The 17,393-nt window shown below is 27.6% G+C and overlaps 2 protein-coding genes across 2 annotated transcripts in view; one reads left to right on the forward strand and one right to left on the reverse strand.

Annotated features, from left to right (window-relative positions):
* Positions 1 to 331: 331 nt before the first annotated feature.
* Positions 332 to 9,098, forward strand: LOC105363623 (mediator of RNA polymerase II transcription subunit 23-like). Its single transcript, XM_011501368.1, has 21 exons — positions 332 to 478; positions 549 to 793; positions 857 to 989; positions 1,059 to 1,238; positions 1,309 to 1,593; positions 1,794 to 2,006; positions 2,081 to 2,167; positions 2,242 to 2,444; positions 2,510 to 2,660; positions 2,910 to 3,168; positions 3,253 to 3,427; positions 3,663 to 3,826; positions 4,024 to 4,193; positions 4,751 to 4,905; positions 4,982 to 5,165; positions 5,949 to 6,333; positions 6,889 to 7,125; positions 7,479 to 7,638; positions 7,717 to 8,004; positions 8,079 to 8,285; positions 8,626 to 9,098. Exons 1-21 carry the CDS (start codon positions 434 to 436, stop codon positions 8,762 to 8,764), a joined length of 4,065 nt encoding a protein of 1,354 aa, XP_011499670.1. The 5' UTR covers positions 332 to 433; the 3' UTR covers positions 8,765 to 9,098.
* Positions 9,099 to 12,405: 3,307 nt separating this feature from the next.
* LOC105363701 (transmembrane channel-like protein 3) overlaps positions 12,406 to 17,393 on the reverse strand; it is a 19,624-nt gene continuing 14,636 nt past the window's right edge. Inside the window, exons 9-16 of the mRNA XM_011501451.1 lie at positions 17,104 to 17,279; positions 16,098 to 16,693; positions 14,966 to 15,226; positions 14,216 to 14,354; positions 13,638 to 13,823; positions 13,236 to 13,356; positions 12,792 to 12,945; positions 12,406 to 12,642 (exon numbers count right to left, since the gene is read on the reverse strand). Of these exons, the coding sequence (XP_011499753.1) occupies positions 12,419 to 12,642; positions 12,792 to 12,945; positions 13,236 to 13,356; positions 13,638 to 13,823; positions 14,216 to 14,354; positions 14,966 to 15,226; positions 16,098 to 16,693; positions 17,104 to 17,279 (1,857 nt within the window). The 3' untranslated portion in view covers positions 12,406 to 12,418. The remainder of the gene's footprint in view (positions 12,643 to 12,791; positions 12,946 to 13,235; positions 13,357 to 13,637; positions 13,824 to 14,215; positions 14,355 to 14,965; positions 15,227 to 16,097; positions 16,694 to 17,103; positions 17,280 to 17,393) is intronic.

A 17,393-nucleotide genomic window follows, 5' to 3' on the forward strand; every position in this document is an offset into this window, starting at 1 on the left:
TATGTGTACACTATACCCTTGAGAAAAGTTTGCACACGTATGATTATAATTCATAATTAAATTACATTTACTACTTTACTAGGGTATAGGCATATATTCAGTTTTATTATTGATCATAGTTTAATATAATTATTATGTGAATTATATTATCAATATAATGCTGTATGATGGAATGTACCGGCTATTTACAAATTCGTATTCAGTGCTTTAATGTAGTGTGTTGGTTACCCGGTAATAAAGCAGTAACGTAACCTCGATTAAATTAAAAAAAAATATGGGAAAAAATAATAATTATCAATGATAAACTTTTTTTTCAGAAGATGAACTGAAATATTATTTCATATATTAATTATTGAGAATGACGAAAATTAGAAAAACAAAAAAACTGTATTAGTTTCAAAGAGCTTCATACAAAGCACTAAAAATAATAAAGATGGGCAATGAATCGCAAATTGTCAATATTCTTAATGATATTCTTGTAAGTTAATGTATTTTAAGTAATTGAACGTAAGCCACAGCTTTTTATTAAACGGTAAAAATTATTTTAGAGAGTTGAAGCGATAGAGGAAGCATTTAGTTGTATTATTGTACATAACACAAGCAATGAAAAGGAAAAAATTACAGGATGGCAGTCACAATTGACTACTGCGATGATGGGTTTAAGTACAGAACAGCAGGAAAATGCTATTCGCAAATTTTTATACACCTCGGCTGAAATTACAAATTATAGGCGAATGCATCTTATTCTCTCATTACTAGAAAGTTTGGTTGCCACCAATATTTTACCTGCTAGGTTAGTCAAAATAAGGAATAAAATATTAATTTGTTAAGTAATTATTTTGATGTTATATTATAGATTAGTATGTGAATGTATACTTAATTGTGATAAGTTACAATATCAAAATGAAGAGTTTTGGATAAAATGTTTTACACTTATTCGCCATATTATTGGTGGTGTAGATTATAAAGGAGTACGAGAAATAATGAAGGTTATATTATAATAAATTTATCTATCATTTTTCAAATTACATGTAATAAAAACGTTGTTATGTCCATAGGCTTGTAAAGAAAAAGCTCATTCGTTACCTACACGATTAGACGCATCAGTTCAACCTCAAATGAGAGCCTTGGAATCTCTTATTGAATATATTTTTGACAGGAATGCATGTCTGTTACCAAGTTATTTAATTATTAATGAGCTTCAAAAATTTTCAGAAAGCAAAAATTGGCCCCACTGGGTAATCATATTTGTATTTAATAATAATGTATTAAATACAGTTGAAAAAGATGCCCTATTTCTTTCAGAAGCTATCGAAATTAATATCGAATTTTATAGACAGTTTTCGCAATGTTGTCCAAATGATTTCAATTATTGGTCATTCCAAGATGCTGCCAGTAGTTGAACATACAGGATATGGAGATCATTTAGTTATTCCATGGTTATTAGACCGAAATACTTTACAGTTTTCATTAAAAGGAAACCTTCCATATGATTCAGATTTATTGAAACCACAGACAGATCTTTTAAGATATGTTTTAGAACAGCCATATAGTAGAGATATGGTTTGTTCGATGTTAGGATTACAGAATAAGGTAGTTATCATTATATATATTATATAATTAAATATATTTAATATGATTATTAATATGTTTGTAAGAAAATCTAGTTGGATATTTATTCATTATTTATGTAATAGTAATAATATACATTAAAAATAATTGTTAATCATTAATTTAATAAACATAAATATTAATGTGTTTGTAATTAATTATGTTATGTATTATTATTTTAGCAAAATACTAGGTGTGCTGCTTTAGAAGAACAATTAGTAGATCTTGTAATAAGGACAATGGAAAAATCAGAAAATGAACCTACACCTTTGGAGGGTTCGGATGGAGTTACTACAAATCATTGGCCATGGCTGCATCTTTCATCGCAACTTATCTGTTATGTTCTTTCACAGTTTGCAAATTTTCCCAGTTTTGTGATGGCAATACACGATAAGGTTAATTACAATATAAACTTTATGAATTTTATATATAGTAGTTCAACAATTCTAAGAATAATTTTTATGCACAGCTTGCTGGTAGAGAATGGAAAAAATCCAGAGACCATTTAATGTGGGTATTATTGCAATTTATTTCTGGAAGCATACAGCGCAAACCTGTAATTTTATTTCTTATTTAAGTACATAAGTAAATTAAAATTAAATAATACTTAATAATAATTATTTTATATAGATTGGAACTTTTTTCCCAATTTTCAAATTGTACGATCTTCTATATCCAGAAAAAGATCCATTGCCTGTTCCAGATCTTTCACATTCGATATGCACTCACCAAATGGCTTTAGTATCCATTTGGTTACATCTTTTAAAAAAAATTCATTCTGATCATTCAAACTTTCATAGACTGATACCTCATAATTTGAAAACACATCACGAGTAAGATAACAATTTTTTCAGCCAATTAATGTTTCGCAAGTCATTTATTATATTATTATTTTCAGATTTCTTCAACATATGGCTGTGCAAAACACTTCTCTATGTATGGGATCGGATTATAGAATTGCTTTACTTTGCAATGCATATTCTACAAGTACTGAATTATTTACTCGGCCAATGGCTGTTCTAGTTGAATCTATTTTAGGGACCCAAAAGGTAATAGTTAGGTTTAACCCAAAAGGTATGAACTGTAGTAAAATTCAGACTATTCATCTTAAATTGCAGTTTAATATATAAGATTATTCATTAAAATTAAAGGATATTTTAAAAATGAAATTATATTATTATATAGTTTTATCCAAAAATAGATTGCAGTTTTCTAAAATAACATAATTTAATAATTTTAAATTATACATAAAATTAATCAAATGTAGTAATTTTATTTTATTTATTTTATGCCTATAGAATCAACAACAACAACCCTTGCAAGGATTACAAAATAATACATCTCAGTCAAATAGTCCAACTGCTCCATTACCAATGTCCATTCTCGATTCCTTGACCATACATGTTAAAATGAGTTTGATACACAGTATTGTCACACATGTAGCAAAATCTGCTTCGACAAAGAGTAACCTACCATTGCCACCAGCATTAGTTGAAACATACAGCAGATTATTAGTATATACAGAGATTGAGAGTATTGGCATTAAAAAATTTATAAGTGAGTATTCTTCTAATGCGCCAGTATCAACACACTACGATTTTTTAATATAATTGTTTATGATAAATTTAAATATTTTTTAAGGCCATTTATTACCTACAGTTTTCAAAGCTCATGCCTGGGGCATACTTTATACACTTTTAGATATGTTTAGTTATAGAATGCACCATATTCAACCTACGTACAGAGTACAAATTTTAAGTCATCTTCACAGTCTTGCTGCTGTGCCCCAAACTAATCAAACACAACTACATCTGTGGTAAATAAAATGATATGTTATTAAATATATGTAAACGCAAGACAATTTAATTAATATTGTGCAAATGTTTTTTTAACATAAAAGCTCCTTAATAATATTTTGAGCTATAAGATGCTTATAAATTTCAAATTAAATTTGAATTAATTTAAATTAAACTCTATGTATTTCTTATGCAAAGGAAATTTATATTATGTCATTATATATTAAATATGACTTATTTAATAATATTTTTTAGTGTGGAGAGTACCGCTTTACGTTTAATAACAGGTCTTGGCTCTGCAGAAGTTCAGCCACATCTTTCGAGGTTCTTGTCAGAGCCGAAAACTCTTGTTTCCGCTGACTCGGAAGAACTTAACAGAGCATTGGTGCTTACACTCGCCAGATCTATGCACATTACAGGTATTTCAACTTTATTTGGAATTATTTTTTATTGAAATGCATTATAAATGTATGTACAGAATTTTTAATTTAATTATGATTTCTCATTAATATAATATTAGAAATATCTTTGCTATTTAAAATAAATAAATCTATTATTTACTTAAGAAAAAAAGTCATCGATAAAAATCATTTTATCAATTTTTCTTTTTTATTAGGCACTGGTGGTGACACAGTAAGTGGTACATGGTGTAAAGATTTGCTTAATACAATTATGCAGAATACGCCACATTCGTGGGCTGATCATACGCTTCAGTGCTTTCCACCAATTTTAAGTGAATTTTTCCAACAAAATAGTATTCCAAAAGAAGAAAAGCAACAAATAAAGGTAGATTTTGTTTTTATTTTGTTGAAAATAACATGTATGATTTTAATTATTCAAAAATTTTTATACAAATTTAATATAATTATAAATATAATTGTAAATTAATTATCATACAAATATGGTTTCATTAGTCCATATAATGTTTATTAATATAATATAATCATATAATTTACGATTTTCATTGTATTAGTAGTATTGTAAGTAAAAGAATTAATTTTAATCTCTTCAATTTGCTTTACATCTTAATCTTAAAATAATAAATTGCATACTATGCACTCGGTAATCATAATGTATAAAAGACATTAATTAATTGTAAAGAGATTATAAATTAAGTACTCAATAATGCTAATATTAATAATACTAAATTACGTTTATATTGTTTTTTATTGACTTAAATATATTTTTAATTAGAAATTGATTTTGAAATTGAAATTGAAATTGAAACAATCTCTAATTAATTAAATTTTGTTACTTAAAATGATTTTTCTAAAATTTTTAACATAATTTATTTGTGTTTGCTATATATTTAATGAAGAAAATAACATATTTTTAATTTATAGAAAGCCGTTGAAGAAGAGTATAGAAATTGGGCTTCCATGAGTAACGAAAATGATATAATTGCCCATTTTTCCGTCCCAAATACTCCCCCCTTATTCCTCTGTCTTTTATGGAAAATGATTCTCGAAACAGATCGAATTAATCCAATAGTTTATAAGTAAGTTCGTAATGCTAAATATTATTAACTATTAACGTATAAAATAGATGTAGATTGATGTAAATTATTATTATAGAATATTAGAAAGAATTGGAGCTAGAGCTTTGTCAGCTCATCTTAGAAAATTTTGTGATTACATTGTTTTTGAAGTCTCGAGTATTGCCTGTGATGGATCATATGTTAATAAAAGCGTGGATGCCATTAATGACATGATATGGAAATACAATATTGTTACATTTGACAGATTGGTATTATGCCTAGTAAGTTGCTCAATATATTAATGATTAAATTTGATTTTCATACTATTTTTATCAATTAAATATATTTTTATAAATTCTTTTAAAATAAATCTTAATTTTATTTTTTTACTTTTAAAGCACACTGTCAAGTACTTCTATTTTAAATCTAGTAGAAGAAAAATAAGTTAATTACTCACATTTATATCCTATTTCTAAATTATTGTTGAAGTTAGTTTGGTTATTTAATGGTCAATATATGAATTTAAAATATTTTTAGATTTATTATTATTTACAAACTTAAAAATTATGCAAAATTAAAAAAAAAATTTGATGATTTAATTAAAAAATAATCATAAACTCAAAACATTTATTTAAATTAATTTGAACGGATTCTTTTAAATTTTATATTACTCTTACTATTATTGTTTATGATTTGACTAAGTAATTTCGTTCTAATTCTAAACACTATAATTCTAATTCTATAATTATAATTCTATATAATACTATAATTATATTATAGTATTTTATATATATATTTATATATTGTATATATATATATATTTTATAGATATATTTATATATATATATAATATATATAGATATATTATATAATTATAATAACACTATAATTATAATTCTAATTCTAAACACTATAACATATCGATCAAATGAAATTTTACTTTGATTATTATGATTAGAAGTTCTAATTGGTGGTAATTCAGAAATTAATACTTTATAAAAGGAAATAATAATAAAAAATATATCTAAAAAAAAGTATTATTACTATAATATTTTTTATTTTAGGCATTAAGGACATTAGAGGGTAATGAAGCTCAAGTTTGTTTTTTTATTATTCAATTGTTATTATTGAAAGCCGCAGAGTTCCGCAATAGAGTATTAGAATTTGTAAAGGAGAATTCTCCAGATCATTGGAAGCAATCCAATTGGCACGAGAAACATTTAGCTTTTCATCGAAAATTCCCGGAAAAATTTGCTCCAGAAGGAATAATGGAACAATCTTCTGGCAGTCCAAATCAGTATCAAAGCTTTCCGGCTTATTTTGGAAATGTATGCCTACGATTTTTACCAGTTTTTGACATTGTCTTGCATCGCTATTTAGAAATACCTCAAGTAACAAAAAGTTTAGAAGTCCTTCTAGAGCACTTAGGATGTTTATACAGATTTCATGGTATATATATAATTACTTTTACACTACATTAACATTATGTTTAATGGGATATAAGAATACCTGGATACAAAGTTTTAATAATTAAAAAAATCTTATTTCATATTGTTTTTTTAGAAATGAATTTAAAAATATAAATAATCTTTTTTTTTGTTATTGAATTGTATGAATAATTAAGTGCAACGATATAACATTTAAATACTCATTTTTACTTTATTGATTTTATAATCTTACATTCAATTGACTAGCTTCTGTATATTTGGAAAAAAATTTCTTCAATTTTGCATAAATAAAATTCTTAATTACATATGAGTTAATTTTTGTTATAAATAAATTTGATATAAAAAATTTAATACGCAATAAAGTTGATGTATTATTTTTACTAGAAAAAAGAGTAACAATCCTTTTGAAATTATAAATTAGAATTTTTTATAAATTAGAACTTGTAGATAATAAAATATAATTTTTGATTATTTGAAGTTACAAATATATTTTTGAAATTTAATATATATTATATATTTGAATGAGCTAAGCAGTTATTAAAATAAATGTTTTTAGATCGGCCAGTTACATATTTATACAATACTCTTCATTATTATGAGAGGAAATTGAGGGATAAGCAGCCATTAAAGCGACGTCTTGTAACAGCAATATTGGGCTCATTAAGAGAAATTAGGGCTCCTGGTTGGGCTTTGTCCGAAGCTTACCAAAGATATATGTCTCGACCCAATGATGACGGGTATTGGCAGCCCGAATTAGATTATTATGTTCGTTTAGTTCAGCGACTAGTAGAAAGTAATTATCATTTAAATATGATTCAAAAACAACAGATCAGATTAAGTATATTTTAATATTTTTAACATAAATAAATTATTAAGTTAGCGTTTGAACAATATATGATCCACATTGATTAATGGAATTTATTAAAAACAACATATTATTATTAAAATGTTTATTAATGATAGATATTTAGAAGAATTATATTTTGTAATTATTTTTATTGAGAAGATTAATACGGATTAGTGGGAATAAGTAATTTCTTCTATTAATAAATAACTTAAGTGTACCAGTAAAATAGCTGTTTATTTTAACAAATATTTTATTTTAAATAGTAATGCTTGATATTTCTCTAATTTTTTTTTTTCAAGCAATTTCCGGAAGAGCACAATTTCCATCTACTGATTGGAGATTCAATGAATTTCCAAATCCAACTGCTCATACCTTATATGTCACTTGCGTTGAATTAATGGCATTGCCAGTAGCTCCGAATGTAGTGGCAAATAATTTACTCGATGTAGTAGCCAAAGGGTAGTATACACAATACTTCAAAAGCTGTTTTATTATTATGTATTACATACTTCTAAAAAGATCGCATTTTCATTTTAGATATACAATTATTCCATCGGATGAAATTCATGTTTGGATTAATTGCATAGGCATAATAATGACATCATTACCTGAATGCTATTGGTCCACTTTACATGACCGTTTGGTTGAAACGATAACGAGTCCTGGCTTAACTAAATGGCAATACGACAATTTATCTCCATTTCAATTGTTTAATTTCAATTTAACTCACAATAGTTTTCTTGAAAACAAATATAGCTATATGTTAGCCTTAGCTCATTCAATTTGGCATCATGCTGGAGTCGGACAAATTGTTACCATGGCTCAGTAAGTTACATCGAGAAAATAAATAGTTCATTAAATATTTTGCTACTTAATACAGATTCATTTATATATTTTAGATTTATAAAAGAGAAATTGCAACCTGTCGTTAATAATGAAGATCAATTGATTTTCGCCTGCCACTTAATTGGACCAACATTAACGCGATTCAATATTGAAAGACCTAAATGTGTTTCTGATCTAACAGTCATTTTATATGAAACCTTAGAACAAGTCAATCGTGCACAGACACATCTAAAGCAAATGGATCCCGTTTGCGACTTATTGTATCCTTTTTTCGATAATAATTTTATTTATTATGACGTTAGCTTCTTGAAAATATATAATCATTATATATAAGGATGGTATATAAAGATTAATTGCTATTTAAAGAAAATACAGGATATATTTTGTCTTCGATTTTACAGTTTTACCTATATATATATATATATATATATATATATATATATTAAATTAAAAAATTTATGGCAATTTATATATTAATATTGGTGCTCGTTGTGTAATTTCTATGTATTTGAAGCTGTCGCAAATGCATGTATGCATTTCAATTAATATTATTGCGAAATTTTTTTTATTAGTACATGTTGTTTCTTAACAATTAAATAGTTATCATATCAAATACATGTTTGTCGGCGATACCATGAAAAACGAGGTCGACTGCATAATACGAAGACTGCGACCAGCGCTGCAAATGAGGCTTAGATTTATTGCCCATTTAAGCATCGAGGAGATACAATCTTCTTGAAAGTTAGACTCTGTCATCGCGGTCACTAATAATATTCTAGCCAGTGCATCGAAGGTACAAATTCAAGCCAGCGGTGCATCAGTTTGATCGTATTTACTTGCCCATTTTCATTATGCATGAATTATTATCAGAAAACAGGTCAGTAATGGTGTATTTATTACATCGTATTCAATCCCCAAACCAATGTTGTTAATTCATTGGTGAAAGTGAAAATTTTTTTTTTTTTTTAAATTGCCTATATTGCAATAAGAGGTTTAAAACGCCCATAGATTTTAACTGTGTTAATTTCAATTATGCACGCAGTCCCAAAATAAGACCATAAATATTCAATGAATTGAAAGTTACTTTATTTGCATATTTCAATAATATCGTTTATTAAATAATAATTTGGTTTTATTTTTAAATTATATTTTTTATTAAGTAATGAATCGCATTTCTTCAAAATTATAAAAATTTTATTTAAAAAAAAAAAAAAAAAAATCGAAGACTTAACAATACCTAACAATCAAGGAAATTTAATTTAACAACTTACAATCAACTCATTTATTTATATATTCGCTTAATATTGTGAAGTTTATTATTGAATTGCGATATAAAGTTTTGTCTTTTGGTGTTTTTAAATAGATATTGGCAAGTAATTAATATTATTTTTTACACTTTAAAAGGTAATTATGTACATAATAATGTGTAATAATGGTAAAATCATGTTTTCAATTTCTTTAGGAGTGTTTGTAAAGTCGCTTATTTTCTGATAAAAATTCGGTTACAATTTGCCATTAGACTTTATATCAATTCTCAGTCATTGATACAAATAAATTAGGAAGAAATAATTTAATTAAATCTTAAGAGACAATATTATAGATTTTTATTGAACTATATTTACACGTGAATTACGACGTATGTATGGAAAATTTATATATGTTATTTAAGGCAATTTAGGATATTTGTAACAAATTTTTTCAAGTGTCAGGCCCTTGAATTATGTAAATATGTAATTGTAACAAGAAGACAATACGAATAACAAGTTTTCTTCAACAAAAAAAAAAAAAAAAAAAAAAAAGGAAAAAAAAAAGAAAAAAAAATGAAAAAAGAAAAAAAAAGAAAAAAAAAACATAACAATAGTATTGATAATCTACCTATTCCCATTGTCGTTATTATTAATTAACTTTGATTAGCATTAAACATTATATATAAAGAAAATTGAAAATTTTTTATGCGTAATCATTGAATGAATTTTTATCACAAATTTGTCGTATATATAATTCTTATTATTTAACATAACCGATTCTTTCAAATACATAAACTTTTTATCTAAAGACTGTAACATAGAATAGATATAATTTTATATTTTATTACTTCAACATTATTTCTTCATATTATAAGTAACTTCAGAGTAATTATGCCTAACGATATCATAATAATATACTTTGAAGATGTTTTAAATATACTAAACATCAACGCTATAATACCAATTAAAATTTTATTTATTTATTTATTTGTTTTTTTGTTTTTGTTTTTTTTTTTTGGTTTTTGTTTAATTAACGACTGTGTTACAACAAATTACACACATTAATAATTGTTCTAATCAATAAATTATTACTAATAAATAATATAAGTAATACGAATATCGATATATTAGCATCGAATTATTAATGTTATAATTTGTTTATCACAGAGAGAACTATCATGTATACCTTTTTGCCGATTAAGGATTATAAATAAATATCTTTGCATGTGAGCGTGTACGCGCATGTGTAAATTATATTGTGCATACCCTTAATATACTATAAAACAGAAAATAAGACGCGAACAATTTAAATATAGATTATCATTCGTATTGTACCATAATACATATTATTGTTTGGCGGATTTGCAGCGTAAGATAATAATACACAATACTTTGAGTATGAAATCGGTACATTTTTTTTTCATACTTGGTAAAATATTTTAGAAATTATTTTATGATTTCGAACGTGTGAGACTTGATATGACAATTTATTGAGTGTATGAGGATGGAATATTCCGTAACATATTTCTGCAGTGGTCCCTATTAACTTCTCTTCTCCTTGATATAAAATATAATAAATAATATATAAAAAATCGTATTATATTATATTTCTAATGTATTATAGTGTAGGTGACTTATAATATTTATTTATACTGAACGATAGCGAATAAACTACTTCTATAGATTAAAAAAAATATGTTAACTGTTTTCCATTTTCTTTCTTTTGAAATTATTCAAAATTGATCGTCAAACAGATTTTTTACAAAATAATAATATTATAATAACAGCAACATTTTCACATAGTAAATATCAATAAATAATTCTTTTAATAAACTACCTATTATTTTAGAAATGTAGTTTTATTATCTCATTGTGCCAATTTTCCGTTCTTGAATTAACTATAAAAAAATGCTGAATATCATGATGAATTCGTGTTTTTTTTTTTTTTTTATATCTAATTATTAATTATTATGTCATTATCAATATTTATGTAGTTAAAGGAAAAATGTTTAGTCTGATTTTAGAATGAGAAATCGAACAATAATGGAATTCTGTTTTTTTTTTTTATCATGATTTTCCAAACTGTGTCAAAGTAAGGGTGCAATCAAGTTTGTTGAAACAAAAAAATAATATAAATAGTATAGTTAATAAACAATGAAACGATGTTTTAACAAAAAAATTAAAAATATATTATACACGCGGTAATCAAATTTAATTATCTCTAGTGAAAATATTCGAATAATTGCTCAAGGGTTTATAATCTTATGTTTTATCAATAATCCCGTATCCGTAGTTGCTCTTTGTATAGAAATTTGTATTTCTGAATAATATTTAACATTCTTGCGTATTGCATTTACTATAAGGGATTAATATTTGCACTTAAAATCTGTTATAATCATATTACATAGCTAAGTTTTTTAACAATTTCACATGAAATATTCAACAGAGAAAAAAAATTATGTCAAACATTTTCTAACGAATTATTTAGCTATAGTTATTTAATAATTTTTTTCATGGAAATAAATATAAATAAAATATTTGCTTTAAGAATTTGATACACTTGAACGTAAAGTTGAAGCGTGTGGTGCATTATTTTGTACGGGACGTTGAAATAGTACGTTGTTGTGACATTTTATATTTTCGAAAACAAATTTGATTTTTATCCTCATTGTTAAAAGAATACGATACGTCGATATGACTTTCTATCATTTAATCAGACATTTCTTATTTCTATGGTTATGTTGATGCGATTTCCAAGCATTATTCAAAATGTTTAAATGTAGTTAGATCTAAGGCATCAAATTACAATGAAAACTTCTAAAATTTTGAGTCAAGGAACACGAAAAGTTCACATAATTAATACAAACACAAAAAAAATATTAAAATTTTTGTCATTCTATGGGATATTAAAGGAATCACAAACTTCAATTCTTATTTCGGACTGCTCGGCGGTTCAAACTTTGGAGACCAGAAATCGTCAAAAATCCCAATTAATTGAGGGATTAATAAAAAAATCCCCGATCCATTATTACCATAAGAAACACGATCAGCAAGATGTGGCTACACATCATTTAATGTTTCCCAAAAATTACCTCGTCGTCGTATTCGACCACCTAAATACTGAATTGCCCTTATTATTTCCATCCTCAACACGAAGGCAATCGCTCGTTGCCGCTTTTTATGGTGGGACTTGTCGGTTCCTCGTTAATCCTCTCGCGTACTCGGGGCATTAGATCCTCACACTCATTCAACTCCACCGGGGCTGGTGGGTCGTGGGGTAAGGATTCCTGTTCGGCCTCCGTCAATTCGCCGTTCTCCGAGCCTCCGGATTGCCGTTTCAGCTCCCTGCCCTCCATCTCCGCGATTCCCACTAAATCAGTATATCGATACTCTTTATTTCAACTCGGTCATTTATAGTGTATTTGTTAATGCTTCGAAAACGCGATTTTTATTAATATTAATATTTACATTAATATTTATACACAAATTTAAGCTTCACATGAGTATTAATGACCGTACCTTTTTCTAGAATAACATCGGCTAATTTATTAGTTCCTATTCCTGGTAAAATTTTCTTCCATCTTGCAAATGGAGTTTCATGGGCGTCGAATCTTCTTTCGACGATTCGAAACATTTTACGTCTTTCTTCCGTACGCTCTTGTCTCAACTGAATCTTAAGAAAGAAAATTGATTTGATGTCGATTAATTTATAACTTAGTCGATTATAATTAAAATAATCTAAATGTTAATGAGATTTTCGTAATTTTTATCAAATCTTTTCAAGCATGCCATTAGCTTCAACATTTAATAGTAGTAAGTATAACATAAATTATTACTATTATTACTTTAGTATTATTATTATTATTGTTGTTGTTGTTGTTGTTGTTGTTATTATTATTATTATTATTATCATTTACCTTCAAATCGTTGTTGGATTCTCTAAGTGAATTCCATTTCATTTACCTTCAAATCGTTGTTGGATTCTCTAAGTGAATTCGTTAATGAAACCATGTAATAGATTATTAAAGCCATGAGGACTATCAAAGGGATGACGATACCAGGCGAAGCTATATAATCTAAAACTCTGAAATGCATTTGAATCTGTATTAAATGCTTTGGTATAAGGTAAATTATGGCATGCGTGCTGTAAATTACACCTATAATACATGTTTACACGAAAATTAATCAGGATTTTATCGCATCGATAATGGATTGCATGGCGAAGGGTCTATTTTGAAAAAACGATAGACTCAATCATTTATTAAATCGAAATTTCTTATTATTATGAAATAATAAGCTAAGCGAATTTCGGGGATTCAGCTAATGTTTAGCTAATAATGACGTAACAATGCTCGTAATGACAACCTGTACTCGTGGATGTAGCTTGGCAAGGCATTCCTTAGGCTCGTGGTGGCCAAGTGGTAAATTCTTTTGTAACCGGAAAATGGTCCGCAATGCCAGGATGGTTCAACCCAGACGATCGCGTATCCCACCGGCAATACGCATAAAAATAGCATCGTCAGTAACAACGCCAAGTAGAAGTTGTTTGATCTGAGGGCATTAGAGGAGATTTATAAATTAAATACGCTAAATTCTATTTTTCAAAAATTTTAATAATTATATTGATAAACAGGAAAGAGAGAGAGAGAGAGAGAGAAAGAGAGAGAGAGAGATAGAGAGAGAGAGCGAATAGAGAAGAGAAAAGTCGATAATTGTATTTATTGAGAAATTGAATGTGTTCAAGTTAAAAAGTTTCGTTAAATGTCAATGATAATTTCGAATGTGCGTCTTTTTACGTAAAATTAATAATAGATCGGATGACATTTATTATTTTCCATGCCTTCCATTACGAAAGACAAATTATATGCTAATACCTCGAAAAAATTTATATATATCGTACTGTGATCGGAATCTATTTGTCAAGTTACGTGTTTAATGCAAACCTGGAGGCTCTGAAGACAATTTCGTGTGGTACATTGCACGTGAGTACAGTCCAAGATCGTAAATACATGAGAATGATGAGCTTGATAACGTTAAGAACAATTAAACCAGGACTGAAGAATATGCCCATCCACACCATGCCTACATTTTTTGCAAATACAAGGAATATAATATAATTAATAAATAAAGGCGAATAAGGCATAATGGAGTATGGGAATATTTAGAGAAATTCAAGCTATAATTTATTATTAAATGAAGCCGACGATGAGATATTTAATTAGCAGTTGTGTGGATAAAATGATTATCGTATGATATTGCCGATAATGGAGAAAATGAGTTATTGTTTAAATTTTAAGTTGTCGAACAATTTCGAATGTCGCGCGACTTCTGTGGGGAGAAAAAAAATAACAATACAGTTTGGATAGAAAGTTTAACTATACAATTTATCATTTGCTGAATTATTAAGGGAAGGGAAGGGAAATATTGAAAGGGCCAAGCTTCATGGCGAACGTGAAGTTATTGTTTCATGTAATTTGTAATTTGAAATTATCCTTTAGTTTTTCGACATTGTTACTACAATGCTCCAACATCGATATAATTTTAAAGCAATAAGCAAATTAATTTAACGTGAATTAAGCGAGCGAACAAAGCTAGTTCAAATAATTGTAAATTTAGCCCAATTTGTCACCAATAACGTTCGATAGCGTTCGATTTTGATTAAAGGATTGACGACTGGCCAGTCCAAACAATACCCTGATTATTGACCAGATGCAAGATATTCTCGGCTATCTTGAAATCGCCATATTGCGGAAACTGTTTCTCAAGGTCCCAGCACCAGCAGTTATTCATGTAGCGCACGAAGATCGCGCGAAAAAAGTCCATACCCATCGTCGAGAATACCGTGAGCACCAGGTCCATCATTGTCAATTTAGCGATCTCCTGGCCGAACATCGTCTCCCAACAAAGTCCACGAAGTAGTCGCCGAGTCTTTATGTCCAATGACGTTGTCGACACTGCGGATCGTTTCAAATTACTTACATAACAATTATTGATCACTTGTGATACTTGGCGGCAAATTAGTAAAGGATTTATTATTATTTCACGATATATTCAAGATAGACACCGATAATGATAACCGTAGAGCTTATGATTTTATGGTTTTGCTGATAGAATTATATTATTAATGCTTTTATGTTGATGAATAAATATAGTGATTTTGGATGATGATTAGGAGGATGATTTTATGCAAAGTCAGGGTTTAGTTAAGTCAGTTATTGTAATTCGGAATATTCCAAACTTCCAGCAAATAATAATTATACACTCTTGTGAAAGTATGCGACTTTTAATATAGCGGTGTCCTACTTTGATTACACTCGAAAATATAAAATTGGTTGATTTAGCGAAGGAGGAAAAGGCTCATCTATAATTATAAAATTTTATATTTTCCAAAATCATTGCTTTAAAGAGATTAGAATATCAAAACTTAAGGAGCGATCACTTTAACATAGTGGTTAATTTTCTCGTAAGGCGCATTGAAATGAATTATTTTTAAATAAAAATCATAAGTAAGGCAATTTATCTATCCATCAATAAATTAAATATGTTTTAATTTAAAAGTTTTCAGTTCAACGACAATTATTTATACGTGTTTTTCTAGATTATTAGCATCATTTTAATACAGTCACATCTTGAAATCATTTGAATATTTAATTTAAGTTACGTTCTTATCGATGCATCCCCCATCCCCTTCCCCAATGGCCCCGCGAATCATATTGTAATGTATTCAAAGGTATTTATAGCCAAATATGTGATAAGTATGATTATTAATCAATTGGAACATAAAGTAAAACTAATTTTTACACTTCAATATCGTAATAAAGATACCTGAAAAATTATTATCCGACGTAATAGTTTTCATCTCGCAAATGCGCTCGTAACATCGTAAGATTTGCGTTAATTCTGAACAAGAATTTGTTGGAATATTCGTCGGAATATTTGGATTAACAATTGAGGTTGTGAAGGTAGATCTAGAAAAACTCGATTCGACACTGTCAGTTGAATATCCAGGACTTGGCGATGGACTGTCTTGAAAATAATCAACTGTAGTGTTATCCAATTCCAGAAAGCCATAATCATTGTAATTAATATGTGGATAATCGTCTTCAAAGAAAATTTTGTTTTCGTTTATGTTTATGGCATTTTCGTCAAATTCCCTTATTGAACTCCGTACTTTTAATGAATTCGATGAGCTAGTCTCTATCGAGTCAAATGCTTCGGTAATATTTTCTGTAGTGAAATTCGATGAGCCATAGTCCGAGGGATCGATTAGAGTTGAAAAATTCTCATCGCTTTCTTCAGCTTTTGTGGTCCATTCGTCGAAAATTCCACTTGCGTTAACGTTTTTGTCAAGTGGAATCTCTTCGTACGAAGAATGAAGAAACTCGTCATCCATTACAAAAGTGTGATTTGTAATCTCAGCGCTAGTAAATAATATAATAAATTAACAAATTCATTTCTCATTTATCTGAAATATTTAAATATAATTATTAATAATGTAATCTTTATGACAAGCAAAAACCTATTTAATACATTAAGTGAAAATACATTGTGAGAAATCTTATAATTCATCGTCAATCATCATTGTATGATATCAATACTAAGAAAAACATTGCATTACGTCTGAAAAAATTTCTAATAATTTCAAGTATAGTAATTCTTTAAGACGATAATATTATTAAATGAGTGTTTTTTTTTTTTTTTTTATCAATGAGATGAATTTTACACTTTGCATTAATTTGTCATTAAAAGAAATCAGTAATATTCACGTTACCGCGCGAATTTTCCATAATAAATGACTAATTTATATATTATCTTTAAAATTTACCTGTACCTAGCGTATGATTTCGGCGATAATCCTACATTTTCTTTTAATTTAAACGTAGATGATAAGTTGGAATGTAAAACAAGACTCATTGCTACAATTGAAGATGCGCATGGCACGAGTTTATCGAAACAACTCATTTCACTCGCCGAGTCTATTGGCTTCAAACCTTGCAATTTCTCATCCTAAAATGACAAATTTTTTTATTTGGATGGCTAAATAATTAATTCTTAGTAATATTGACTATTAGTTTGTTTGTCTGTTTGTCTCTCTCTCTCTCTCTCTCTCTCTCTCTCTCT

Source organism: Ceratosolen solmsi, unplaced genomic scaffold (genome assembly GCF_000503995.2).
Source record: "Ceratosolen solmsi marchali unplaced genomic scaffold, CerSol_1.0 scaffold3, whole genome shotgun sequence".
NCBI lineage: Eukaryota > Metazoa > Arthropoda > Insecta > Hymenoptera > Agaonidae > Ceratosolen > Ceratosolen solmsi.